Below are 11,162 nucleotides of genomic sequence, written 5' to 3' on the forward strand. Positions count from 1 at the left end.
TGCTGGCTCGCGACTGCCCGGAACGCAGTTCCGCCCCGCAGCCCCGGGGCCCGAGCAGAAACTTCGTGCTGGGGTCAAACAAACCCACGCCCGGGCCTCGCGGGGTCGGAGCGCGTTCCCTCAGGGACCTGGTGACAAGGCCGCTGGTCACGTCCCCCTATCTCCCGCAGCCCGTGCTCCGCACGCTCACTGCTGGGGCGCAGCTGCCAGGCTGGTCTATTTGTTTGTTTGTTTGTTGTTTACAGCAGTCCTAGAGCGCGCGCTTGGCAGCATCCTCGGGGGCGGGGGGAATGAGGGTCGGTGGGGCACAGCCAGAATTTCCTTCCAGGGAGCGCGTGAGGGGCATTCTCAACGGAAAACCAGACCCAGAGAGTAGTGACCAACCCTCCTCGGATTACTCTCCACTGGCTCCTCCCTCGCTCCCCCCCCCCACCTCCAGATTTGCATAAAAAAGGCCAAGAAAAGGCTGGCCGGGCCCCAGCAGTGGCTCACTCTGCTCCCCCGGGTCGGAGCCCCCTGGAGCTGCGCGCGGACTTGCTGCGCGGAGCCGAACGCAGAGCCGCTCGCCGCCGCAGTCCGCGCGCCCGGCGTCCCGGCGTTCCCACCGCCCGCTTCCCAGGCCCCGAGCCGCGCCAAGCGCAACGAGCGGGCCGGGAAGAGCTCCGGCCCCTGCCGCCTCGCGCTTCCCCGCCTTGGCTCCCTCCGCCCCACCGGGGGTCGCGCGCCCACGATGCCGCAGGGTCCCGGCTCGCTGCTGCTGCTCGTCCTCGCCTCGCACTGCTGCTTGGGCTCCGCGCGCGGGCTCTTCTTCGGCCAGCCCGACTTCTCCTACAAGCGCAGCAACTGCAAGCCCATCCCGGCCAACCTGCAGCTGTGCCACGGCATAGAGTACCAGAACATGCGGCTGCCCAACCTGCTGGGCCACGAGACCATGAAGGAGGTGCTGGAGCAGGCGGGCGCCTGGATCCCGCTGGTCATGAAGCAGTGCCACCCGGACACCAAGAAGTTCCTGTGCTCGCTCTTCGCCCCCGTCTGCCTCGATGACCTAGACGAAACCATCCAGCCGTGCCACTCTCTCTGCGTGCAGGTGAAGGACCGCTGCGCTCCGGTCATGTCCGCCTTCGGCTTCCCCTGGCCCGACATGCTTGAGTGCGACCGTTTCCCCCAGGACAACGACCTCTGCATCCCCCTCGCTAGCAGCGACCACCTCCTGCCGGCCACCGAGGAAGGTAAGCCCTCCTCCTTATTACACCCCCCCCCACCAGCTCCGCTAAGACTTTCCGGGGGTGTTTTCGCGGCCCCCGCCCCCCATCCCGATGCTTCCCCGCCGGGGGTGCCAGTCCCGGGCAGGGCAGACACTCTCCTTGCCCTGGTGTGTCATCGTGACAAATCTGAGATACCCCCCCCCCCAAACACACACCCAAGTCTCTCATTCCCTTCCCGAGTTATACCAGTTGCTCTTTCTAAGGGACAGTTTAGAAGGGGGGTGGGGGGAGAAAACGTAGAACTGAAAGAGATCTTTCCCGTGTAGAATATGTACAATTCTTTTTGAAGATGCTAGCACGGGGGCCGCAACTGAGAGTGTTGGAAGTGGTCCTGCTAGGAGGAGTTGGCGGTGAGCACCCTGGCCAGAGCACGCTGGCCTCAGCCTCACGCAGCACGTTCTTACCACTGGGCAGGATTCTAGGCACAGGGACATTCCCTACAGGCACGATCGCCAAAATGTGCAAACAGATAGTCTTTTAAGGCACTCTCTGTTCTTTGCCGATTTAGGCTTTGAAAATAAAAAGCAGGACTGGCTTATGCGTGTTGAAAATTGAGCATTGGTTGTAACTGCTCAGAGGTCTAAGAAAGAGGGCACAAAGGGAATCTCCAGGAATCATTTTTCTATCACTAATCAGCTTTTATCTTAGCAGTGGTTTTAATTAACTGGAGAAAATCGTGCAAAAGAGAGTTTCCCAAGTTTTTTAGAAAATAGAGGGGGAGTTCCTGTGCAGAAACCATCAAAGCAATGAAAACCTCATGGGCTCTTGATAGTCTTCCTGAAAGGAAAACATATACAATGTGTCTGAGCTGATTTAGGTCCCCCCGGGATGGAAAGGGGGCTTCCTAATCCCTTTCAGGGCTCCACCAGCATCTCCCTTTCCATCTCTAATTGTTTTCCTACAGCCATCATTAGTTAAAGAAAATGCAAAGTTGCTTAGCAATCTTTCCTGGCAGGCACCGTGAGTTTGCAATCATCTTATTGGTTAGATTTATAATTTATTGCAAATGTTTGGCATATTTCAAACATTTGTCCAACATATACCACAGACCAACCAACACAGGTTAGTAACATTTTATATACACTCCTAGAGCTCCTAATTGCAAAAGTTTCATTTTGTTTGAGACAGGGGAGTTAAGGGCAGTTTTATGTGTGTTGCTTTTGTTTTTATTTTTCACAGTCCCACTAACATTATATACTACATTTCTCCAAAAAGTCATTTCCCCCTTCAAAATAAAAGTTTACGTGTTTCAAAATCTGCTCTGCGCTTTTTCTATTTGATAAATAACTTCTAAAATGAGTCATATAGTTCTTTTTTCCCTGCGAAAATGCAATTTCATATTAATGAAATTTCACCTAAATTTTAAAGACAGCATTAGTACATTTATAAGTGGGAGAAAATGAATGTTTTCTTTTTTCCCTTTTCCCAAGGAATCAGACTCTTTTGGAAGAGCCTTTAGCCGGCTCTCTCATGATTGTGCTAGTGCACCTTCCTGGGTTTGGTCAGATTTTCACTGGCTTCAGGAGAAGCTTTGGGTTTTTGTTTGTTTGGGTTTTGTTGTTGCTGTTGTTTTGTCTGTTTGTTTTTGAGAGTTTGAAACAGGCAAAGAGAGGCAAGAAGAATCTGCACCAGGGATGAAGATAACAGTGAAATAAATGCTGCTTAACTCAAGCACAAACTTGGCAGAAAGCACGAGGTGATACAGAACCATTTAGAGCAGGCTATAGTCATTAGCAAGGTGTGCTACCAAGGGGGAAGAACCCAGACGTGAGCCTTACAATGCTAGCCACCCCGCCCTGTCCAGACCTGAAAATATCTTGAAATGACTCCCCCGAGAGACAAGTCAGCTGAAGAGCCCAGCAGAGGCCAGGCTGCACCAGTGACCTGCAACTGAGAAAGACGATCTTCTGGCCGTAGTTTGTGGTTGCTAGTTTTCCAAAATCCCTTAAGGGTCTTTTGGTGCTTTCTCCTCAGAGAGGCTTTGGGACTAACTTTTTCAGAGACCGAGTTTGTCCCAGGAGTGGGAGGAAGAGTGAAAAGCTGCAGCCTGTCTCAGTTACCTGCAGCTGCACCTGCACACTCCACCAGGGCGCCCTTTGCTTGGGGAGTCATCATACATGAAACACAGCACATGGGTATTTTTACCTGTCCGAAAGATGGGAGGCATGGGAGACTGTCTTAGGAATGAGTGGTTCTTCTTTTATAAATGAGGCAGAAGCTGGGGTCTTCCAGGACAATTGCTACTCTTGCCTGAATAAGCCCCTGAGTTGTTTACAAATGACACCTGCTGTTTCATTTTAAGCAAACTTACTAACTTTTCACGTTTCTAGCTCCAAAGGTATGTGAAGCCTGCCAAAATAAAAACGAAGATGACAACGACATAATGGAAACTCTTTGTAAAAATGATTTTGGTAAGTAATACACCACCAACAACAAAAGTTTTATTGCCTAGTACAACTTAAAGGTACAATTCATTAAGATGTTACTAGATAAAGTTTGGGTGACATATCATCACAGCTCATCTTTCCTTGAGCTAATCATCTGTGTTACCCTAGCTTCCTCCCTATGTAACTATATTGTATCGAGTTGTACCTTTTTAGGTGAGAGTCATTGCTCTGTTAAGCAATAATCAAATAATGAGAATTGTTCACATTATGAATTTCCGATGGCACATTTTTCATTTCACTATGGCTTTTTCTTGCCAACAAGCATAATCTTGGACCATGTTCTCTTTTAGTCACTTAACATGTGTCCCAGGGATGGGAACATGTAAATATTAGCCTCAGCAAAACAGATTCAAGGCATGAAGTTGGCCAAAAATTGAAATTTACTCCAGTGCCAAACAGAAATATTTTTACGTTATTCATAACCCATGATGCTCTGCTTCCCATGTTCCACCATCAATGAGTATATCCAAGGTACTGGTTAATAATATGTCAGGGAGAGTTTCCTTAAATTTAAAAAGAAGAAACAATAAAGCTAGGAGTTTACTTTGGCAAGATACATGCAAGGTGCCATGATGACAAGGTTCTGGAGGACAGTAAATAATGTGCGAGGTATGTTACCCAAGTTCCACGGCATGTGGGTCACTCCCCTTAAGAAAGAACTATAAGAGGAAGGAGGGTTGGAGACTGTCCACCCAGAGCTCCAGCAGCACCTCATCTGTGTCCTCAGGCCTCCAAGGGGAGCAGAGGAGCCAGCTAGACACAGGATCAGTGCTGTGTTGGGGGAGGAGTTGGGGATGGCCAGGAACTTTGCCCAGATACCTGAGACATTCGTGTTTTCCTCCCATTCCAAGAGCAGGCACTTTTGGGTGTGTTTGAGGGGTTGGTATTTAAAAGTATTTATTCAGGCAGAAGGTTGAATTTACTGGTAAACAGATGTGGTCCCTGTTCTAGCAAACAATAACAGACTGTAACAGATCTGTATGAACACTTCTACATACTCAATTAAGTCCTGGAAACAGAGAAATCACTCCAGTGCCCACTGTGGAGGACTGCCCTCCCACCCTCTCCTTACAATTTACCAGCCCAGAAATCTCAGACCTGGCCAGGTCCCTGAAACTGGAAACAACCCAATCACTGCCCCTTACAACCCCAGGTCTCTTGCAGGAAGGGTCCTGGGCTTAACCTTAGCAGGTCCCGGGACAGCCGTAGCTATAGGAGAAGCTTCAAACAGCTGAGGAAGGGGAAAGGAAGGAGGTAACTCTGAGTCCTAGCCAGTCCTTCCCCTCAGTGAGAGCCACAGATGGATGATAGGGTTTCAAATGTCTATATTCTAATACATACAGCTCTCAAAGTAGGAGAGGGCCAGGCATGTTGGCAGCAGCAACCCTAAAGCTCCAGAGCCTTGCCCAAAACACGGTTCTTAGCTTCCATGCTACAGGATTTGATTAAGGACAAAATTTTTAAATATAATTTTAATAAAGTTTATATAAAAATGTATATAAAATATCATTTTCTTCTGGCAAGTTATGGCCTTTGCACCAGATTTAGTATAGATCTCTCTCCTGACTTCCATGAGAAAGTTTAGTGGGGCTCCAAAAAAGTTGAAATTAGAGCACATGCGCACACACACACATTACCTGCTTGCTTTGTGGCTTACCTTACAGAAGACCTCCTTCCTAAGGATGCTGCATCAAGACCTGGGCCAAAGAAATGTTTGTGTGTGTGTGTGTGTGTGTGTGTGTGTGTGTTCAACGTTCTCTCTCCTTAGAGGAGAGAGCCTTTCAGAACAACATGGAAGTCATTACACTTAAGGTATCACACATGCAGATACCTCACAAGCTTTGCTTTCTATTTCTCCACATTCAATTTGTCCCAAAGGGGATAATGAACCTAAATTGTAGGGGGTGCGTGTTATACTGGTTTATAAGCGGTTCTCCACATCGCCTCTGTACTCTGGGGGAGTAATGAAAGGGTAGAAGGAACAAGGGTAGAAATCTGAATCATCCATGAAAGCATGACACTCTCTCCACTGCACTTGGAGTACAGGGAAGATGGAGAAGACCTCCTTATTACAGTGGGGAAAGTACTGGTGAAGAAAGAATAGCCCAGAACTGCCTGCCTCTGAATGCAGCCTATTGTTGGAGCAGACAGTATCAACACCCCTGCCTCCTACCATGTGTGGCATCCCCGTTCACATCTTCCAGGGCAGGAAAAGTTATTTGAGGACTTTGATTCCCTATATTTGGTCCCAGCTGAAAACCCAGGGAGGAAATGTCTGAAGTTTTCCCATGGTAAGCTCTTGCAAAGTTGATTATTTCATAGCTAGAGAAAGATGAGTAATAAATCTCCCCCCTTGTTAAAAGTGATGGTTCTTCTGATATTTGGAGCTCAAGAATGTCTAATTTGACCAGGAGAAATCTCACACATGCTCTGTCTGTGCTATGGATGAGACTCCCAGGTAACATTACAATCACTTCTCCCACCATATACCTTCCCCACTCCCAGCCCTTAGGCAGAGGCCATAGGAACATGTGACATTGCCATGTGGCTTATCTCATGATAAACCCTGAGAGCTCAGTACTACAGCCCAGATGCATATCAGACAAATAATGGTTGGCCAAGTCCCAGTATCCTTGATTTACTGGGTTGAGCCTCAGTCATTTCTTGGTTGACTAGAAAAGCCATGCTTAGTCAAATTCCCCTTCTGAGAGAGAAAGAAAGAGGAAGAAATTTCCAGAACAGTGATATACACAAAAAAACCTCTTCCTCTATTACTAATTTAAACAATGCATTAAACTCCATCAGAGTCAGGAAGTCACACCTGCATGTCATCTATATGGAACAATTGTTAGTGTCACCAAGGGTCTGAAGACACATTACAGTGGGCGTATTAATGCACCAACCAGGACAAGAAATTCGATACTATGCCTAAGAGATCACAGTGGTGTTACAGGAGGAGGTTTGGGGACCAGAGTTCTGAGAATTAGACTCAGCCAGGGCACAGCCTAACTGGGTGACCTCATGTTAAGTCACTAAACTTCTCTGGATTTCAGATTCTTTGTGTACCAAGAAGAGATTTTAACTGGATGATCCCTTCCAACCTTAAAATTCTATCCTTTCCCTGCCTTCATGGAGTCTTGAAATTTAATTCCAGCATGTATGTTTGTAGGGTTGTCTTTCCCAAAGCATACTGTTCATGACTATAAAATGTGTCTTTTATCGTAAACCACTCACTTTTGGTCTTAGCATTCTAATGAGTCTACATATCCATCTTGGAAACAGTACATATATGATCTGTAAACGCCTTGGCCTCGGACAGGCAAATGATAGCATATGAGGATGAGGTCTTCAGAAAAACACTTTTACAGCTAAACATGTTGTGCTCTTAAAAAGAGTCTTGGCTATTTTTTCCCTGAGTTACTTTACCAAATCAAATGCAGCTGTAAGATCAATTCGCCTTCCTTGTAGTTTGTTCTTTAGAAAACAATGATTTTGTGATATAATTTCCTTACAGGTTTGTCCAAAAACCTCTCCGACGTAATAAATTGAGTTTAACGTTTACGGCCACAGAAGGATCGTGTTTCACCTAAGAGTCAGGCATTTCTTTTCATGCTGAAGTTTCCAATAGGGGAAGTCATTTGTCAAGGAGAGCACACACCACAGGCAGCCTACGTACAAACACAAGAACACAAGGGCAAGGAAGAAAAGTCAATTGAGTCCCCGCAAAGAAAGTTTTTAAAGGATGGCTGGTTTGAAACAAAGTGCCTGACAAACCCTTTGAGGCTTTAGAAATGGAGCCACCTGCTGCCCTCAGCTCCCAACCCCCTACCCGCAGCCCCTGACTGTCCCATCAGCCCTGGGAAGCTCTTCTTCCCTCTCCCAAGCTGAGTCACAAATATGCAGTGGGATGTGTTCCCTCCTTATCACTCTGTCCTCTCTTGTCTTCGTAGCACTGAAAATAAAAGTGAAGGAGATCACCTACATCAACAGAGATACCAAAATCATCCTGGAGACCAAGAGCAAGACCATTTACAAGCTGAACGGTGTGTCCGAGAGGGACCTGAAGAAGTCGGTGCTGTGGCTCAAAGACAGCCTGCAGTGCACATGCGAGGAGATGAATGACATCAATGCGCCCTACCTGGTCATGGGGCAGAAACTGGGCGGAGAGCTGGTCATCACCTCTGTGAAGCGGTGGCAGAAGGGGCAGAGAGAGTTCAAGCGCATCTCCCGCAGCATCCGCAAGCTGCAGTGCTAGTCCCGGGGCCACCACCCGGGCTCTGCTGACCCTTTCCACTTCTGCTGTGGGACCTCAGCACTCATTTCCCAAACACAGTCCCTGCAGCTCCAGCCCCAGCCTGGAGCGGCTTCCCCTGTCTTTTGCACGTTTGCACCCCTGGCATTTTCTGAGTTATAAGGCCCCAGGAGGCCTCAGGAACAAATAGTTGTTTTCACATAAAGGAAAAACCCACCCAAATCTTGTAGAAATCTTCCAACTAATAAAATCACGAAGATTTTTATGAAGTTTTAAAATAGCTCACTGCAAAGCTAGTTTTGAATACGTGCAACTGTGACTTGGGTTTGATTTTTTTTTGGTTGTTTGGTTTGGGTCAACCGATTTTCACTTTCTGCTGAGGTTGCCATAACGTGCAAATAGCTTTACTTTTCTGTGTGGCCCAAACTTTCACTTTTCTGTTGTGGGTCCAAAACCCAGTTGAGATAAAGCTGGCTGTTATCTCAACTTCTCTCTCAGCTCCAGCCTGTCACTCAGCACCTAAGTCTTATAACAATTCACCTGTCATTTTACATCCCTGTTGGGAACTTACAACTCTAGCATGTATTGCATTTTGCATTTCCAGGTAGAGTACTTCCATTTATAAAAACCACATTAACCACCGTAGCATGAGTTCTTCAAATAAAGGGCAAGATAGACTGATGTTATGATTGACCTGAGTACTTTAAGCTTTGTTTAAAACATTTTTTTTACTTAATTTTGCAAATTAAACCATTGTAGCTTACCTGTAATATACATAGTAGTTGACCTGAAAAAGTTGTAAAAATACTGCTTTAACCAACACTGTAAATATTTCAGATAAACATTATATTCTTGTATATAAACTTTACCTCCTGCTTTACCAACTCCTGGTCTTGTGTCTTGTCTTCTTCTTGGGAGGAACTGGGAAGGGAACTGAACAAGAGCTGTCACCTCCTTTGTCCTGAGGCCCAGCCTTCCCACAGTTTGAAGTGCCCATTTCCTCTGTGACTCAGAAAGTGCCTTTCCCCACACCACCCATCACCGACTCCTGCCTCCCATCTCACTCAGGTTTTACCACTGCGGGCCCTGCCGGGAGGCGGGGATGGGCAGGCTTTTGTCTGGTCTCAGCAGTCCCGCGGCAGCTCGTGGGGACACTAGTCTTAGCCTACGGTTCACAAGCTTGACAGTTGTGCTTTTCATTTCTGCATATTTTTATAATGAAAAAGAATCACCATTGCAAAAATGTTCATTCTTTCCCCACTTCAACTCTAATGCTCAACTAAACAGAGCCATGATTTGAAGAGTAGCCATTGGAAGGCAGAGGGTAGGGAGGGGATGGTGAAAAAACAGCATGAAGGTGAGAAGGGCATCCATCCACAAAGTGTCCATCCAAACGCTTCGTTGTTCTATTTTAGGAGCCTCCAGAGAAATTCTATTAAACACACGAGGAAACAGGCTCAGAGGGGTTAGGCGGCGTGGACCCACTGCCACAAGGTAGAGTCAGAGCTAAAACTCAGGCCTTTCAGATGACAAATTCTATCTTCTATTTAATCCAGGATGGATTATAGGAACAGGGTGGCACTCATATATTCAACAAGTACTCACTGGGCATCTGCTGCATGCCTGGCTCTGTTCTAAGTGCTGTGGACATGTACATCAGTCCTTGTTCTCATGGCGTTTACATGAGAGGGTGAAAGAAAATAACCACAATTACAATTATATATTTACAACTGATAAGTTACATGAAGTATAAGGACAGGTAATACATGAGAGCAACAGAGTGTCCTCAGCAAATCTGAAATTTTTAGTGGTGTTCGTGTGAAGACTTTATCTGACAGCATTTTGTTGATTTAGTTTAAAAGTTTCCTGAACATACAGCCATGATCTCTCTACAGCGCTTCAAGCTCTTCTAGCTCCAAAAGTCAATAGAGCCCTTTGCCTACCTGAGCTGCACAATTCCTTTCACCTTTCTCTGGATTACCACCTGACTTTGCTTCTCACCGATTCCACAAACTCATGGCACGACCCTCTTCCTAAAAGGCACGCATGGACTGGAAGAGGGACACTCATGATCAAGGCCATTACTCGTTGTAAACATTTGAAACAGGAAGCTAGGAACCCTGGAAAAGGCGAGAGAGAGAGAGAGAGAGAGAAGATAAAAGACAAAAGAAAGTAGACCAAGGATTTAGGAATTAGAAAGTGAAAATAGGTACAACACATCCAAAAGTAGTGGAAAGAAACAATTTGGAAGAAACTGACCTGTCTGAATGCCCCCTCTCCAATCAAAACAAAAGCCACCTGCCCGTGTTAAGGGATGCAAACTCTCCAGCTCTGGAGAGCTTGTTAATGCCAGACACAGCCTCCTTTGGTCATGTTGCAAAGAAGTAGCAGCGGCATCACTCCCGTGCCTGCATCCTGCCTTATGGGCCTCTCTATGGACTTTCCAATCCCCACACACATCTTGTTCCCATCTTTGGCAAGCCTATAAGTCAATGAGACATGTTTGGACAGAGCAGGTAGGTTTTTGGTTCATTTTTCATTCTGTTTTATTGTTTTCTTTTGCACGATGATTCTAATATATATATGGCTCATTTTTGAAATAATCATGACTGTATTCTTAATTAGTTTTTCAACTATTAGATTTCTTTCATAGGCAGATAAAAACACAAATGTTCACCCATTATTGGAAAAAGAAAGCAAGCAATCAGAAGACATTGGATTTCTGAGTTTCCTAAGATGACTCATGACCTGTTAATAAACTGCTAAAATGCCCCAAATAGGAGATCAGGAAAGTTTAGAGATATAAAAACTACACATCTACTACACTTGTAACTCCTCTTCCCTTTCCTAAATAACCTGAGAAATGAGTTGTGTACAAGAACACATTTATAAGACTTTTGGGGCAACATTTCCTAAGTGTTCAAATGCTTTGTCTACGTGCACTGAAATTCATAGAGTTAAAAAAGATCCATTTTATCTAACAGCACCCTCCAGTCTTCATTCCCTATTCTGTCATCAAATGATAATTTGATTTTTTACCTTTCAAATCTTGTTTACTACCAGGTTTTCAATGTTCTTGATGGTGGGAGGGGTCACCTTGGAAAGCAAGTCCAGGCATATGTATCCTGCATGCAGTCACTGCCTCTGGATTATGAAACAATGTAATTTTTGCCCATGAAACTTGTTGCACAAATACAC

At 46.0% G+C, this 11,162-nt stretch overlaps 1 protein-coding gene across 1 annotated transcript; it reads left to right on the forward strand.

Annotated features, from left to right (window-relative positions):
• The first annotated feature begins 506 nt into the window (after window positions 1-506).
• On the forward strand, window positions 507-8,793 carry SFRP2 (secreted frizzled related protein 2). The gene is made up of 3 exons (XM_061191591.1): window positions 507-1,229; window positions 3,596-3,676; window positions 7,663-8,793. Exons 1-3 carry the CDS (start codon window positions 731-733, stop codon window positions 7,965-7,967), a joined length of 885 nt encoding a protein of 294 aa, XP_061047574.1. The 5' UTR covers window positions 507-730; the 3' UTR covers window positions 7,968-8,793.
• Window positions 8,794-11,162: the final 2,369 nt, after the last annotated feature.

This window comes from Eubalaena glacialis, chromosome 5 (genome assembly GCF_028564815.1).
Source record: "Eubalaena glacialis isolate mEubGla1 chromosome 5, mEubGla1.1.hap2.+ XY, whole genome shotgun sequence".
In the NCBI taxonomy this organism is placed as follows: Eukaryota; Metazoa; Chordata; class Mammalia; order Artiodactyla; family Balaenidae; genus Eubalaena; species Eubalaena glacialis.

What these genes read in the sequence shown, in the direction of transcription:
- SFRP2 (XM_061191591.1), top strand. Translation starts at nt 731, where the DNA reads ATGCCGCAGGGTCCCGGCTCGCTGCTGCTGCTCGTCCTCGCCTCGCAC. An exon ending in CCTGCCGGCCACCGAGGAAG is followed by an intron (nt 1,230 to 3,595) that starts GTAAGCCCTCCT and finishes TCACGTTTCTAG; the next exon opens with CTCCAAAGGTATGTGAAGCC. An exon ending in TCTTTGTAAAAATGATTTTG is followed by an intron (nt 3,677 to 7,662) that starts GTAAGTAATACA and finishes TTGTCTTCGTAG; the next exon opens with CACTGAAAATAAAAGTGAAG.